The sequence below is a fragment of the Cnephaeus nilssonii genome, assembly GCF_951640355.1.
Source record: "Cnephaeus nilssonii genome assembly, chromosome: 2".
Classification (NCBI taxonomy): domain Eukaryota; kingdom Metazoa; phylum Chordata; class Mammalia; order Chiroptera; family Vespertilionidae; genus Cnephaeus; species Cnephaeus nilssonii.
The window spans coordinates 69,438,401-69,456,634 of record NC_137073.1 but is presented as its reverse complement, the minus strand read 5'-3'; the positions used below and the strand labels follow the sequence as shown (position 1 = coordinate 69,456,634).

Here is an 18,234-nt window from a genome sequence, read left to right as displayed (position 1 = left end):
ATGTGAAAGTGTAGTCCATGCCTTTGAGGACATTAAAATAAAATTAAATCAGAAGCAGTTACCATATGCAGTACCTAATCTGGTAATATGGTGACCATTTGCTGATGCACTATCCTGTATTTCCACAACATTACTGTTTGCAAATGACTCGAGCAACTCCTGCCAAGATGTGCAAAAACAACTAAATGAAGAGCCTTTTTCAAAAATGTTCTCCCATTTCTGCTACCAAATTCATCTAGTAGAAATATCTCTTGGAGTAAGTGCCACTTGCCTACTGTGGAAAACACTATTTGGTGACAATGTTGAAACATCCAATATAAATTACAGCCACTTACTGCAACAGAATCAAAGAACCCTATTCCCCTCTTCAAAATCAATAGATAAAAATGGTAGTTGCACTAGGTATTTTTTCTTCATAAAGAAAAATGACAATACATTTTGTTCCAGGGTAGTTCAGATATTTCTCAACTAGCAATGTGGTTTAATCCTCCATTTACCGGCTCAGGTGAAAGGGTCCTATTGCATCTCAAAGTCAAGAGGCAATATTTTTCACAAATAAATTACCAACTAACTCAGTTGCCAATATTGTTTAAACTATCCTTCAGGAAGGGAGAAATAGAGAGCATTGCATTTCTGATAGTAAACATTCATGTATCTTTACCAAAATCTTTACGTAAAATCGTGTATTCAAAGCTGAAGTGCTAGACATTTTAAAATGTTAGTTTATAGAGAGAATATTTCATAAACTTATTTTTAAAAAAACAAGTTTTAACATGGTCAGACGTCCCTTCTCAAAATTCTGTTTCTATTATTTTCACATCATAAATCAGTAATTTTAAAAGCCTCAGTTGAAAATTTTCTGTTGAATAATTATTCTGTTATCACAATGAATGTTTACTCTGTATACATGTTGTCATGATTTTTTATTGGTCTTATTAAAAAACAATATATATAAATGATTTTATTTAGTAAAAGCATACTTCTGTAGGTTTTTGTGTGTGCAAAAATTAGGCAAGCAATGGAACCCCACTGAACCATTCATATTAAATGCAGTTAAGTGGAACATATATGGATACATAAACACATATAAGTTAGTACTGAGAACTATCAGAGATCCACTGAAGCTCAACTAAGGAGTCAACATTTAATATCTTAAGTTATTTTATTATTTTTTTTTGAAATCTAAGAAAATGTCTAAACTGTGGGAAGTACACAGACTTAACATTTTACAGTGACTTCCAGAGAGGCGAAAGAGGGTTTATGAAAAAGCCAAGTGTTATGATTCTTCTTAAGCAATAATTGAGTTATATGGATAAATACATGTTAATGTTTGTGTTACTGCTTACTTGACTGAATCTCTTCATTATACTACTGAGAATGATGTACTTAAAAAACAATCAAAATAATAGCATCTGATTAACAATAAGCAGATCCATACTTTAAATATGTGTTAGGTAAAGAAAGGATTTTGGATGACTAGAATTCCCATAAAATTTTCATAGCTAAAAGGAGCAAAAAGAAATGCACACATTTTAATGATTTTGTTTTGGATAGGCCAGTTTTGCTGATGTTAATGTATATTTGGAGCCTACTGTAATTTCTATACCTTTCTGTATTTTTTAACTGTCTTGTACAAAAAGGAAAAAAAGTAAACCAAGCAATTAGTTAAAGAGTAATGGGCATTCATATTCAGACAATTTGTATATTCTTAAAAATGTGTTTAATTACAACTGCTCCAAAATTATCCCAGATTTTCAAAAGTTTTATTTTAAGTTTGAAGACTAGACAAGGTCATACTGATTTTACAACATCCTACATAATTTAAGTATATATACAAAGAAAAACAACAACATTTGAATATTACACAGCTTGAATGTTTGCAAAGGTTATTTGTGTATTAGTTATTTCTGTACTTACTGACACATCAGATGCCAGCAGTATTATATTTCATAATTTGCTGGCTAGCAAAGGTATAATCATTAGTACCCTAAGTCTTCAAAATTCACAACAGTCCTTATGAAGTCATTCAGAAAGAGAAAGTCAATCCTTAAATTAAAATTAGTGACTATGATAAATGCTTTTAATAAGACATAAATACAATTGGAGATGTTTAAAGTGTTAATTTCATAGATTATAAAATTACCATATTAAAATTACTCAATGTGATGAATACGAGGGAATTCTGTGCATTATGCTTATGCAATTTCAGTTGTTTTAATGTGAATTTAAATAGATTAAATTTACTTCACTTTGATGTCACTGATACAAGTGACATAAAAGCTACAGATCACTTTGCAATAATGAGTAACATTTCCACATGTCAAAATCCCATCATTGTCTTGAATTTTGAGCATCGTGGACAAATAAATATCCCATTCATTGTGCCATGTTGGAGAAGAGCATTTAAAGCAGCAGAGAGAAAACACACAAGCAAGAGAAATTCATTTCATTGTATTTCTAAAAGGTAACAAATATAATTTTAATAAATCCCCTTTGAAAATATTTGTTTAAAAAGCTATCAATAGAATGAAATCAGAGTATCATAGGAAGCCATGAATAATTTTGAAAAAGTAAGTCATTACAAAGAATTATAATTTTTAAAACATTTGGTAAAGAATGAATAATTATTCATCATCTACAAAGGAAAACATCTAGAAATTTGGTGGGACAGTAAAACTTTAAAGAAGAATAATTACTTAAGTCCAAAAATATGCACATATTTACGTGCATATTTTTGGACTTAAGTAATTATTTGCAACATGACTTTAAAATTTAGCAAATTAGAAATATTTAAGTTCCTAACTTTAAAGTTATCACTTAAAAGCAATATTGAGGACACGACAATTTTGTTTCTGAAAGATTCTGAAAAATGATCACTATTTCAGATGCTTCAAATCAACTGTATTAAGAGCCTTAAGTAGAAAGTATATGGGCATAGGACAAATATGTGGCCAGACAGTCCTAATTTTGCTCTTATTAAAAATACCATTATGATTGACTTTCTCTTTAAATCCTTTACTATAAGACCACTCCATATATACATCATTAAGAAATGCTAATAACACATGGACAGACAAGACAGTAACATTCTAGTGGCTTTGTTATGCAGCACAAATTATAAAAGGAAAAAAATAAAACTTAGGATTGTTGCACAGGACCTCAACATTTCGTACACACACTGTACTTTCTTTTCCAGGACCCTTAATTTAGAACTCCAATAATTCTGTGTCTAAGCCTTATAAAAGAAATAATTGTAAAGCTTATAAATTAGATATTGAGGACTTTTATGGAGGCAGTGTGAGCTTTAATTTGAGAAATGTGTCAATGAAACCTCCATTATCAATAACAAATTGTTATGATAATTGCTTATTTTTCAGGACCTTTGAAGCAAAATAAATAGAAATCAATTTTCATCTTGAAAATGGTTTACTACTTTGCCATTAGTAAGTACTTTTCTTCTCACAAATAACTACACAATGTGCTTTCCTGGGAAACCACCACCAGTTTCAAATCTTAATACAATTCTGGTTTCACAGAAAGTGCAGAGATGAACAAAGAAATAATGAGTATGCTTGGCCAAGCTATGCAGCACTATGTTAACATCTGTTTGTTAAAAAAAAATTAATAGACAAACAAAGGCTTCAGCATTCTATTATGTTAAAGTAAAGATGAGGCTATATAAATACCATGGAAATGAAGATAAAAATTTTGGTTTAAAGGAACATAATACAACTTTGTTCTTATTTATTTTCCAAAATGGTAATAATATTTTTTTATAAAGGAAGTATCTGGAATTTATATAGGTATAGCCTCCTTCAAAAATAGATTTCATATTCAATCTACTTATTTTAATTATGATCAATCTACTCATTTTCAATCATGTTCCATATATAAACAATGATACTTTTTTTAGGCAAATAATAGGAAAAAACTCAATTGGAAAAATATGAACTCATTTAGGCAATATACAATATAAAGAATATAAAATAGAACAAAAAAAGATCACATGATTCCTAATTAGAGAAAGTAAAATGAAAATTATAATATCAATTAGTACTGCATGTTACAAATTCTTCTTACAAATTCTATTATAAACACTGACAGTGTTTGGTAGGCACAGGGAAACAATTAGGATAATGTAGAGTCACTACAGAAAGAAAAAAAAAAACTTATTGCTAACATTGTAGTATTCCTTTGATAAGAACTGGTTGTGCATTGATTATAAAAGCTCTATCAACTCTTGCTTTTAATTAATAACTATGAGATATTTTAACCTTGCTACTTTCTTTCCCTAATATATTTCAACCATTGTGAATAATTCTGGAAACCGAGAGAGAAGTAATTCACAGTTAATGTGATGTTGCTTAAGAAATTTAAATAATAAAAATCAAAATTAAACCATTGAAAAGGCAGGCTTAGACCTCCTTAAAAAGACAGTTTGTGGCCTACCATAATTTGAGCACTTTTTCATGAAAAATCCCATTCAGTTTCCTACAGATTTAGCACAGTTCATTCCATGGAGATAGAGAGGAGGGGAACAGAGAGGAGGGTTGTGGGGTGTGGGTCTCCTCACTCCTGCTCTGTGCAGCCCAGCAGCTCTGACCGCAGTGTGATCCTCCCATACCAGGACCAAGGAAGGATCCTTATGTGCCGCGCGTGGATCGGAGGGTCGATGACGTTTTTTCTGTGGGTATCATTGTCAAAATTGCCCTGGAACACCTGGTAAAGGAGAGTGAAGAACGTCAATCATATAGCTTCTTCTTGGGAATTATTTTTATTATTTTCTTATTTGGAGTTTTTTCCCCCTAAATGTGAGATTTGATAACTAATCATGTTATGTTTTTAAAAAACATTGCAGCTTCTTTCTTTTTCTTTTAAATTGTTATTGTTGGAAGTATTACATATGTCCCCCTCTTTCCCTCATTCTAGCCCCTTCTAGCCCCCCACCCCCAATCCCAGGCCTTCACCACCCTGTTGTCTGTGTCCACGGGTTATGCATATATGCATACAAGTTCTTTGGTTGATCTCTTCCTACCCACCCACCCCTGCCTCTCAAAGCCCAGCCCAAATGCAGCTTCTTTTTAATGATCATTTAAAAATTAAATTGTCAATCTTTAAAAAGAGTTAAATAAGACAAAAATTATTTTTGTGTTATGCGGGAATCTATGTCGATCTATCATTTTATCTGCCTATCAATTTTTAAAACTACAACACATATTTATTTTTTTGCTTTTATCACCGAGTGCTGCTGGTTAGGCAGTTTGTGATAAAAGTGCTCTCTTCCAAGAGGTGATGCAGAGATCCAGACTGCTTGCAAATTTCAGCCACATCTGAAACATGTGGCCTCCACACTCACAAAGGACAAATCGGGAGAGGGTTGCTAGATTGTGCAGGATATTTGAAAGAGCAAGGTATGGAAACAGCTGGCATCATTTCTGGATACATCTCATTGGCCTTAATCAATTATATGAATCTAGCCCAACTGAAAAGGGGGAAGTAGAGAGGAGAACATGGATATTTGGGGAGCATAAGTCTCTATCACAGTGTCTTTTTGCTCACTTCTCCATAGAGAGCAAGATTAATCCATCTTCAAGAGAAACAACCTAATCAATGATGTTTTTGAACTACACTTTTATTTCTTTGCTTCTCTATTAATTCCTGGATCCATACAATACTGTTGTGATCACTGGGGCTCATATGCTCTTAGATATTGCCATTACATAACTATTCTCCTTTTTCTTCCCTTGTTTCAAACCTTTTTGAGCATTTTTCTCCCAAGAGACCTTCATAATAACTTTGAGAAGTATCTGCTTCAGAATAAACGAATCAATACTATGACCCTGCCCTGGTCAGGTGACTCAGTTGATTGGAGCATTGTCCCATACACCAAAAGGTTGGGAGTTTGATTCCCCATGGAGGCACATACTGAGGTTGGGGGTTCAATCCCTAGTCGGAGCATGTACAGGAGGCAATGGATTGATGTTTCTCTCTCTTCCTCTCTCTCCCTCCCTTTCTCTCTAAAAAATCAATAAAAAATCATGTCCTCTGGTGAGAATTTAAAAAAATATTTAAAAATGATATTAGGATCCTGATAAGAATGGCATAAAATGATACATTACTTTTGGAGAAATTCATGCATCTATAATATTTAGTCTTAAAGATTTTACTATTTTAAACCATGGATTCTGAACATTTATTATTTAAGTACTAGAGGCCAGGTGCACAAAATTCGTGCACGGGGGGAGGGGGGCGGAATGTCCCTCAGTCCAGCCTGCACCCTCTCCAATCTGGGACCCCTCAAGGGATGTCCGACTGCCTGTTTCGGGCCTAAATGGGCAGTCGGACATCCCTCTCACAATCCAGGACTGCTGGCTCCCAACTGCTTGCCTAACTGCCTTCCTGATTGCCCCTAACCGCTTCTGCCTGCCAGCTTGATCACCCCCTAACCACTCCACTGCCAGCCTGATTGATGCCTAACTGCTCCTCTGCCGGCCTGTTTGCCCCTAACTGCCCTCTCCTTTAGGCCTGGTCACCCCTAACTGCCCTCCCCTGCAGGCCTGGTCACCCCCAACTGCTCTCCCCCGCAGGCCTGGGTCCCTCCCAACTGCCCTTCCCTGCAGGCCCGGTCACACCCAACTTCCCTCCTCTGCTGGCCTGGTCACCCCTAACTGCCCTCCCTTGCAGGCCTGGTCCCTCCCAACTGCCCTCCACTGCTGGCCTGATTGCCCACAACTGCCCTCGCTTGCAGGACTGGTCCCTCCCAACTGCCCTCCCCTGCTGGCCATCTTGTGGTGGCCATCTTGTGTCCACATGGGGACAGGATCTTTGACCACACGAAGGAAGCCATCTTGTGTGTTGGAGTGATGGTCAATATGCATATCACTCTTTTATTAGATAGGATAGAGGCCTGGTGCATGGGTGGGGGCCAGGTGGTTTGCCCTGAAGGGTGTCCCAGATCAGGGTCGGGGTTCCCTTGGGGCATGGGGTGGCCTGGGCGAGGGGCCTGTGGTAGTTTGCAGGCTGGCCACACCCCCCAGCAACCCAAGCGGAGGCCCTGGTATCTGGGGTTTATTATCTTCTACAATTGAAACTTTGTAGCCTGGAGCGGAGCCAAGCCTTCTGCTCACTCCGTGGCAGCAGACATTTCTGTTGGGATTTATCTGTCTTCTATAATTGAAATTTGTAGCCTGGAGTGGAGGCCTAGGCCGGCCAGGGCTGCAGAAGTTTGGCTTCCTCCATTGTCAGGGGCAACCCTAGCCTCCTGCTCTTCCAGCTCCGTGGCTGCCACCATTTCTGTTGGGATTTATTTACCTTCTATAATTGAAACTTTGTAGCATTGAGTGGAGGTTTAGGCTGGCAAGGGCAGGCGGAAAGCTTGGCTTCCTCCATTGCCGGGGAAACCCAAGCCTCCCTCCTGCTCTCTGTGGCCGCAGCCATCTTGGTTGGGTTTATTTGCATATTTTCTCCTGATTGGCTGGTGGGCGTGGCTTTTGGGTGTGGCAGAGGTATGGCCAATTTGAATATTACTCTTTTATTAGATAGGATTTCTAACTGTTTCATATTTACACTTTTGGTTTAGAGCTATTAGGATAGGAAAAATCACTTCAAGGTTTCCCTTTTAACTTTATGAGGCATTTTATAATGAGAAGACAATTTCATTTCTTACTTGAGATCAAAACATAACTATATGGCTAAAGGGAGACCTGAAAATAAAATTTCCCCAAAGCAGGGGAAAAAAACCCTCCATCATCACATGACAATATTTAGCCCATATCTTTGAACATCCTAAAACTAAAGGGAATGTTTTAAAAATAGCCTTTTCTTATTAGTTGTTTCAGCTCCACATAATCAAAAAGGTTCCCTGGAAAGAAAAAAAAATAAAGATATTCTTCTCTAAAGCATTAGACAGCATGACACTGATTAATAGAAGCAACAGACAACATGGGGTAATCTCTCTGCTGGTTTCATGGAAAGATTATGAAGGGAAACACAAGTGCCACTGACATCTGGTGGGGGAATGATTTTTCAACTTGACACCAAATATATCTCAAAGGCTATTATTGAAAAATATTTGCTGAAGAAGAGAATACTGAGCTATGCCATATCTAGAGTTCATCCTCCTGGCATATCTGAATTCACATTCATATAATAAAAATTTCATCTTCAGCAATGCTCTGGCTTGCATTGACCAAGGAGGAATTAGCTATGGATTAAAATGTGTTACTAAGTAACAGTGCCTCTGTTAGCACAAGTTCACATGTATAGGACATACCATACAAACACTTAACAAAATCTTGAGAGGTTGTCATTGCAACAGCAGAAAATAGGAGAGTACACACTATGGTTTCCTGACTTTCTCTCTGACATACGATATTGGATTCAAATGCTTCACTGACACTGTGGTGTTACAATTTAATATAAAAGCTAAAATCCAATTTCATAGCCCTGCTAGAGATCTTAATGTATATCTTTGGGATTAATAGAGTTTAAATTCATTAACTTTCATCACAAAATCTATGACAGTCCAAAATATAGCCTTATGCCACTTGTTGGGAAGGAAATAATGGGAAGAAAAAATTTTCTTTTAAGTTGCTGGTCTTCAGCACACGTTTCCATAAGAAACTATCAACCCACGAAGCAATAGTCCACTTATTACCTACTAGAGGCCCAGTGCAGGAAATTCATGCATGGGGGTGTGTGTCCCTCAGCCCAGCCTGCACTCTCTCCAATCTGGGACCCCTCAAGGGATGTCTGACTGCCCGTTTAGGCCCGATCCCATTAGAATTAGGCCTAAACGGGCAGTCGGACATCCCTCTCATAATCCAGGACTACTGGCTCCCAACCACTCACCTGCCTGCCTGCCTGCCTGATTGCCCCTAACCACTTCTGCCTGCCAGCCTGATCACCCCCTAACCACTCCCCTGCTAGCCTGATCAATGCCTAACTTCTCCCCTGCTGGCCCGATTATCCCTAACTGCCCTCCCTTGCCAGCCTGGTCACCCCCAACTGCCCTCCCCTGCAGGCCTGGGTCCCCCCAACAGTCCTCCCCTGTAGGCCTGGTCCCCCAACTGCCCTCCCTTGCTGACCTGGTCCCCCCCAACTGCCCTCCCCTGCAGGCCTGGTCCCCCCAACTGCCCTCCCCTGCAGGCCTGGTCCCTCCCAACTTCCCTCCCCTGCAGGCCTGGTACCTCCCACTTGCCCTCCCCTGCTGGCCTGATTGCCCACAACTGCCCTCCCCTGCTGGCCATCTTGTGGCGGCCATCTTGTGTCCAGATGGGGGTGGCCATCTTTGGTCACATGGGGGCAACCATCTTGTGTATTGGAGTGATGGTTAATTTGCATATTACCTATTTATTATATAGGATACTCATCTCTTTATCATGGAGAATACATAGAGAAATGGCATCACCTCTGAAACTGCACAGAGCTAGGACATTTCTGATTTATTGTATAAAAGTCATAAATATTTGCATTCTCATTAAAAAAAATTAAATGAAGTTTCCTAAAACAGGATGATTTACAACCAAAATGTCCACAGAAAAATAGCCAAAATCTACATTGGAATCACCCAAACTGTGATCTAAAATTTCTGAAAATACAGTCTTATTTTCAGAATTCTCTCAGTAATGACACAGCACGGAACACAAAGCACACATTTGCAAATTCCAGCATGACATCTTGTACTTGCTGTGCAAACATGTGGCACATATGCTGTTTTCTTGTCTCTAGCACTGGGAAGAGCCTGCGTAGGAATGCTATTTCAATGTTTCACCTGGCCCAAAATGCAAACTCAGCATTTTTAGTTAGCTTCATGAACTCTAAGAATTCTAGAAGAGTGCTTTCACATACACACTTTAGAGATTTAACCACCTTGATTGAAATCAAGCCTAAAATGGCTGATGGAGAACCTTAAATCTCCATATAGCAGGGAAAACATTAGTTGTGAGAAAGTGGCTTTTATTGAGAAGTTTTTTAAAGGAATTTGCACAAGTTACAGTTTCAGGAGACTTAATTAGCTGATGACAAGTGTGCTGATATATTCAAACATGATAATGCTCAGGGGTCTCTTAGGCTTGAACCAACATATGGGGTCTCAAGAAAAAAGCACTCAAGATATTTTGGAGAGGTTTGCACAATTACAACCTAGGAGTATATAGGAGAAAATGTAGCTGCCTCAATGTGACTGAGATCTTGGATTTTGTTTTCTAATAACAACTCTACTAGTTAAAATTCAAATCAGATTCAAGTGAGGATTCAAATCTCAATGCACAGAGATTATCGGATAAAATTCAATATTCCAGCAACACTTAATATTTTTATAAGATGAGATTTGTCATTCTTTGTTAGAGACAATGGTATATGAAGGCCAGAGTAGATGTCATCAATAGGAGGTGCCAAGGATCTTGGAGGGAGGCAGTATCCTCCATAACAAAGTCCTAGAGCTGGGGCATAACTCAGCTTCTCTTAGCAGTCATGTATTATGACTCTGCCTTCCACAAATATCCAGAAATCCTTTGGGGAATTTCTTGCATATACTATTTAATGAGCAACTTATCTGGTTTATGAAGATGTAATTCTTTTTACTTGTCCTAAACTTAAGTCATTAAAAGTTTTAAAGAGATTCCCTTTGTCCTAAGTTTTTGGAATTTACTTCATATCTTACCTCATAAGCTTTTTTTACAGCCTCCCTGAGCTCTGCAAGGCTAACAAGTCAGCATTTTAGCAAGGTGTCAAGTGGCCATCAGTTCATCCCTCTGACCTTTAGGTCACCCTCTCTACATTTCAGTACTACTTTTCTGATATGTGGAGACTGAAACCATGTGTGGGATTCCAGATACTAAGGAAATAAATGGGTTAAATAAAGCTTTCTCAAGTTTTCTGTATTTGCATTTGCCTTGTTAATAGTTTCAAACATACTGTTGGCTTTATCGACTGATGTCCTTAAGAGAGAGAGAAAGGATAAAGATAAAAAAAATCCATCTCTAGGGCAGCATGGTGTGTGTGAGAGTGGGGTGGGGGCTGGGGAAAGCAGGGAAGTGTAAAAGCTAAGAATTCTTTATTTAGCATACATAATTTCAATTACGTATCCTCTTCATCTGGAATGCTTATAAAGAAGTTAGAAGAGAACAGTCTGATTCCTGAGAAACTGTTTTTATTTAATTCTACCCATAAATGGAAGAAACAAACTTGGAAGAGAAGGCATAGCACCAAATTCCCTCTGTATTTCGAAAATGGAACTGTCCATCTATCTGTAGTAAGCCTCAATGTAACAGGTCAGGTGTGTATTTAGACACTTCAAAAGTCTGCCTATCTATTGGGCTGGAATATGTCTCTTCCTAAGTTCCATCTACTGATCTGAGTGCTATATTCTTAATGAGTATATATAGAAATCTAGTTATCCAAAAAAGCAAAAACAAAAAAACATACCCCACATCACTTTTTACATATTTAATAATAACTAACACAAACCTTTTGAATTCAAATTCAAGGGTAAACATTCATGGTTCTTAAAAAAATTTCCCAAGTAAGATGCATTTCAAACTTACCTTGATTGCATTCCATTGGTTTCCCTCTGGTTTAACTATAACTTGATTAAACTGTGGTATTTGTTTGGACACAGTATGCAGTGGCTCAAAAGAGTACACCTTTGTTGCAGATACACTCTTTCTATCAATGCAGCCTAAGATTTAAAACTATTATACTACATTTTGGGTCATGACTAATTGATTTATGGTCAAATAAACTCTGAACTTTTTCATAAAATTTCTCTAAAGCCAGGGTTTGTCCCAATTTTTTACTGTAAAATAGATTTATAGTAGATGTAGAAATTTATATTTATCTCAATTTCATTTCAGTTTATTGAATTTATGACATTTTAAAATAGCAATTCCTAGTTAAAATTATGATGTATTTAAAAAGTAGTGGAAATTTAGTGGACATTAGGATTTAAGTATCTATTTCATAAAGTAACCATTTATGTATTATGTAAGTATAAAATCTGATTTTTGTGGTAACATAAAGGACTTATACTTATTAGTTTATAGTTCAGCATCATAAAATACATTTTTATGTACTTATTATCAACATTCCTTGAATTTTTTGTATTGTCAAATATTTCTATTATAGCTTGAATCAATGTTTTAAGTGACTTAATGCCTTATGGAAATTTTCACAGAATAAGTATGCACAAATTGTATTAAACATAATATTTATCCATTTGGATAGGGTTTATAAGAGAGACTTCATTTTTTTTCTGATTCTATAGTTAGATTATCAATATATTTTAGGCTAAGCTGCAATTTAATTTATAGCTACTTTACCCTATCTTGGAGCATTTAAAAAACAAAGCTTTTTATTAAAAAATAAAATAAAAATTATTTTTTAAATGTATATAAATTATTTTTAAGAAAGTTTCTGTTAGTTCTATAAAATGGGGAAAAAAGAGGACATATGTAATACTTTTAATAATAAAGATTTTTAAAAATTCTTATTGGCAGTTTCACATGTGTGAAACTTCTGTTAGTGATTGGATATAAAAAGTTTGAAAACAAAGTTTGATTCTTTTAGCTGACATAGACTCTAGCTATTTTCAGTGAATTCAATTTTCTAGGAAAATTTACCAGCATCCTGAAGCCATTTCATGATTGAATGGCTAGTATATCATTCTTGATGGTTTTCTCTACAATCAATTCCACTAAACCAATGAAACTGTAACAAAATTAGTCTAAATATAAGTACATTCTTTCAGCTGTAATAAGGAAACAAGAAACCAGTTTTCAGGTAAATTCCAATATTCTAGGAAATGTTCCTTGGAAAATAGTGCCTATTGAGAAGAGAATCGTATTCTAAGGCATACGCCCAATAAACAAACAAACAAACAAACAAACAGAAAATCCTGAAAGACTATTGTTGGAGATAGTAGATTGTATTAACAAGAGTCTATATTGATCACCAGCCTGCAGAAGAATGAGTTGGGGGTGAGCCATCACTATCGGACACCCCAACAATGCTGCAGCAAAAATCCTCAGCAGCACAGAGGGACGGGGAGCTGTCACAGTGTCTTCCAACCCAAAGCATCTTGAGTGGCACTGCTGCCCTGCAAAAGTGCTGATGGAGTAAGGCCATACCCTCCTGAAACAATGTGTTAGCAGGTGAAAATTTCTGCATAGTTCAGGATGTGTCAAATCGAGTTTAGTCACAGCATCTGCAGATACATGTCATTCCAGTGAGCAGTGTATAGTTCATACAACTTGGTGTCATAAAAGACTAACCTTACCCAAAGGGATCTTTGACCTTTTTCTTTAGCTACTGGGGAGAAATTAACTCCCTTGGAAAGTCCTGTATGATAAGAGGGTCTCTGTTTATGTGGGGGCTTTAGGCCACACCAAATAGTCCACGCCAACAATGTGACTTATGATGGGGCCTTTGGACCAGCACCAGTACTGGAGGGGCTGGAGACTAACGTCAGCCATGGAAGCATTTAACCATGTCTAGGTGACTGAGCTCCAATAACCATTCTGCACATCAGGGCTGAGGTGAGTTTCCCTGGTAGGCAGCACGGTCCCGGACTCCACTGAGAGAGAACAGAAAGCTCAAGCCTGGACTTCTGGACTCTGCTCCATATGCTTGGCTAATTTTTATCTGAAACCTGTCGCTGTCATGAAGTGTAACTGTGAGTGTAGTTTTAAATAAGTTCTGTGAGTCCTAGGGAATTATCCAACCTGAGGTGGTCTTAGGGACCTCTGAATTGGTGTCAGAAATGAGTGGAATTGTGGACTTCCAAACTTTGCAATGAGCAATTAATGTTGCAAGGTTAGTGGACTTTTTATATTTGTAATATTGATTAGTCTGAAAAGGGACCTCAGTTGTCTGAAAGGATTGATCCAAAACTTTCTCATATCATGTGCCATACTTGTGACAAGATTAGTTATTATCTCAGTCTTTTCTGATTCTTTGATTAAATCCTGACTTGACAACCTATTGCAATGTATTTATTGTAGTCCTGGAGTATACTATCTACATTTTCTACTCTTAGGTTCTATTCTATTTTTACTTGCTCTTGTTTTTATTTTCTGGATAGTATTTATTCTCATGTACACAAACTTAATAAATATATCAAACAACTAGTATTACTTGTTCTGTTTCATATTTTAGTATCAAAATAATTCCACATCTTTATTCTTCTATATTTCTTTAATGTCATTTTTTGCAAAGGCTTACACATTCTTTGGGGACTGTTACTTTGGCCATCCACTGAGGATTAATTTAAAATCAGAGAAACTGCAGTCAGGTTTTCTGAAAGCTGTAGAGCATGGTGACATATATAAATAATTCTGCATCATATTTCATATTGGATGCCAATTTTTCTGTATTCCTTTCAAAACGTTGTTTTGTTTCTAAGCCCTTTTAAAAGTCTGGATGGACCCTGGTTGCTTCAGAGATTTCTTTGCTTTCCAAGCTCCCTCAATGAAATTAAATAAAGCTTTCAAACTGCCCATCCAAGGATTTAACTTCAAAGGTCCAATTATAGAACATTTTTGCTTGATGGGGGAGTGAAAAGAAAAACATGGAGACAAGTTCTATGTCTTCCACCTGTGCATGAATCATTTTCAACCATTGAAATTAATATATAGATTCTCTGGGAAAATTATTTCCACTCCCATAGTTGCTCTCAGGAGATTTCTGGTGATTCTGAAATGGGCTCTCTTTTGTTATTATGCAAAAATCTAGGTCTTTGGCTTAAGGGAATGCTACATTTCACTGAACTGATCTGGATTTGTTTCATGCTTCAACTGTATATAAATCTTTGATTATATTCCAAGAAATTTTTATTTAGCCACAAATTTGATGTTCACTTAGAATTCTTGCAGTACTATTTTGCAATCTATTGTTCTTTCTGTTAGATTTTTTTTCTTTAAAATGCACCAATGGATATTTTAAATATAATTGGCTCCAAATACAAATATGTTGTATTTTTTTCTACCCTGGCTATAAAGGGTCATTAATTACTTTTTAAATTGTCACATGTTCTCTGTCATTTTCCTGTAATTGATGTGAAAACTGGTTGGCTGATATATAATTCTGGATTGGTAAAGAGAGCTGTAATCTCTTTCTAAAATTTATTATTTCCTGGTCTCTCTGGGGGTTGAAGTGTTGAGAAAAAGGAGGAAATGGCACATCTTTGGGAGTATTTTTGAGAACTTGTAACTTCTGGCCTCACATAGAAGGGGTCAGCTGACCGAAAGAGATATGAGATTAAGGGTCTACCTCTGTACAGTCATAGCAACTTCTCTGTTACTGGAAGCTGGAATAGGTTACACTTGCAATTTCCTAGTCCAGTGTGAGAGCAATAAGTTGAGCCAAGGATTTGCTAAAATACAATCCGGGCAGGTGAAAGAGGAAAGGAACTGGGGACAGAGCTGTCACCTTCATTCAGTCTGTGGTTTTCTTTCAGAACCTGGACTCCAGGGAGCTGGAGACCTGGCAGCTTCCTAGAAAGAGCCAGTAGAGCCTCCCTGAGGAATTCACATGACTTTTGTTATTAGGCGTTGACCCTGGAAAATCACCCGGAGAAAAATCAAAGCAGGAGACTTTAACTCTGTCGACTGTTCTCTTCCTTCTCCTAAGCTAGCTGGCATTTAGAATGCTCAGTCTAAAAGTCAGTAGGTGGGACACACCACCATATTTAACTCCTTTTGTGATGAAAGTTTCCTTAAGTAACAGGAATATCCTAGGAAATATATCACATAGGATGACTGCCTGTAAAGATTTATGGGACATAAAATATGTCATTCTAAACTGTGGCTATATATTTACACTATCTGTCCTCTAGCACTCCGATTTTAACTGCCATAAGAAACATTCCTGCAGAAAAATTAGAGCTGGAAAATCATCTCCTTTTCAAAGATATCTCCAGGAGATATTACCACGTGTTGTCAGAAACTAAGAGCATCTAACTTTTTCTTTTCAGTCTAACATCAGAAATGCAGAAATGCCTTTCCTTTTTTCTAAAAAGTACAGGGTAGCCTGCCTCTCTATGGAAGCCCAGTGCTCATCTCTTAGAATTTCCTAAATCACACCCAGCATTTGCATTTTATCAGAATAATGTATAGTCGGACTCTGTCCCTTCATAGTAGATATGTAGATGATGGGGCTGTAGAGAAATTGGTGCCTGATATTTCTCATCCCTCATTAAGAACGTTTTGTCACTCCACATCTCTGAAGGGTTTCATACTGTCTTGGTCAGAAATGACTTAGTACAGAGATAGATATATGTATGAGCACAGCAGTGATTTAAGCATTCAGCATATGTCTCAACCAAACTGGTGCTGAGGAGAAAAGAGTGTCAGGGAGTGGCAGAAGATAATCCTGGAGATGGGTGATGAGGCAGCAAAGGGGGAGTTCAGAGCTGAAACAGAGTGTGTGTGTGTGTGTGTGTGTGTGTGTGTGTGTGTGTGTGTGTATACACCTTGGAAAGAAGAAAGGCTTTCTCCTTTATCCTCTGTTCTTCTGTGAGACCATTTAACCCCGCTGGAAGATCTAGGAGTTCTTTAATGGAAACGGGGTTGTAAGATATGAGATACACATATGCTAAAAATTATTCATTCATTGTTTATCTGAAATTCATACTTAAAGGGCATCCTTTATTTTATTTGCTGAATCTGACAACCCTACGTGAAGAACATAGGGAATCCTTGCCTGAGCTGAGCAGGTGCAAACTCTGCTTTGGTCTGAGCTGAATTCTGGATGATTTTGTCTCAAAGATTTGAGGGTATATTGATTATTAAAATATACTTGCTATCAGGAGGGAAACATCGACTTTGCTATTAATTATAGATATTGGTAAACTACCAAAAGTAAGAAACAAAAGTGCTATTTTGCTATGTAAAAGTAATATTATTTTCACTCTTATAAAAAATGTCTTCCTTTAACTATTATTAACTATTTAATATTTCATTTATCTGCACAAAAAATTAAGTTTGTTTCTCACTTTAATGGAGAGCTGGAAGTTAATTCCTGTGTTCACTCTTCTCAGGTTTGGTCACCTGTTCACAGCTGCAGAAAAACTGGGGAGAGTGTCCCCTCAAACAGGTATAATTACTGGATTAATCTTTTATTTTTCAAAGTTATCTTTTTAAAAATATATATATTTTATTGATTTTTTACAGAGAGGAAGGGAGAGGGATAGAGAGCTAGAAACACCAATGAGAGAGAAACATCGATCAGCCTCCTCCTGCACACCCCCCACAAGGGATGTGCCCGCAACCAAGCTACATGCCCTTGACCGAATCGAACCTGGGACCCTTCAGTCCGCAGGCCGATGCTCTATCCACTGAGCCAAACCGGTTTCGGCTCAAAGTTATCTTTTAATCAGTTTTGTGTTTCAAGTTACACCAGAAACTTTGTAATAATGAGAAATGTGATTCCTTTTTCATAAGATCCCCAAGGGGCTTAATACAAATGTGTGTCTCAAGAGCACTCCATGCATCCTAATGCAATTTTACTTTGAGATCCAATAAAAGGAAATACATCAGAATCACTGTAGTGGGTCACTTTAGAGGATGTGACAAGAGTTAGAAATCTTGTTATAGTTTCTCATAAACATGGAACTATGACAAGTATCTTTTAGTGTTTTGTGTTTTTTTTTTAGATTTAAACTATAGAAAAGTAGAAAAGACTGGAATATTAATTCACTTTGAAAGTCGTAAAGACTTTTAATTTTCAACATACTGCAGCTGATGGTGTGATGGTGGATAGTAAAAATGCATGTGCACCATGTAAAATTAGTGTTCTTGAAAGGTTCCTTTTACCTTCAAAATAATATTATATTGAAAAATCAAAATATTAGTTGCTTGGAATTTTACTTAGAAGTGAATTGGATTCATATTTTTTGATGTATTCTAGCCAATGGTCAATGCATAGTTTCAAGTGCCAAAATAATGACATTGATTCTATCTTATTCAGACTGATCAAGTACTCATTTTCATGGCAGGACAGATAACTACTAGATTTCCATTAAATAGGACATTCTCATTTTTCTAACAAAAATATTAACAATTTTTCTTAGATAAATTCTTTACTGGGTTCATTACTGCCATTTAGTAAATGATAAAATACTTGAATTTTAAACCATTTATTAAAGTTTTATTTCCTTGACCATTCCAAGTATATCAAGAATCAATATATTTTTTTATGTGTTAACAGTTTGGTCATTGCATAGTGTCATACTTGGTC

The 18,234-nt window shown here is 36.8% G+C and overlaps 1 protein-coding gene across 2 annotated transcripts in view; it reads right to left on the bottom strand.

The window, feature by feature from the left end:
* Positions 1-1,584: 1,584 nt before the first annotated feature.
* The window catches only part of EDIL3 (EGF like repeats and discoidin domains 3), a 385,163-nt gene continuing 368,513 nt past the window's right edge, over positions 1,585-18,234 (bottom strand). For both annotated transcript variants that reach the window (XM_079785021.1, XM_079785022.1), the window contains one exon: positions 1,585-4,719. In XM_079785021.1, the coding sequence (XP_079641147.1) occupies positions 4,570-4,719 (150 nt within the window). In that variant the 3' untranslated portion in view covers positions 1,585-4,569. The remainder of the gene's footprint in view (positions 4,720-18,234) is intronic.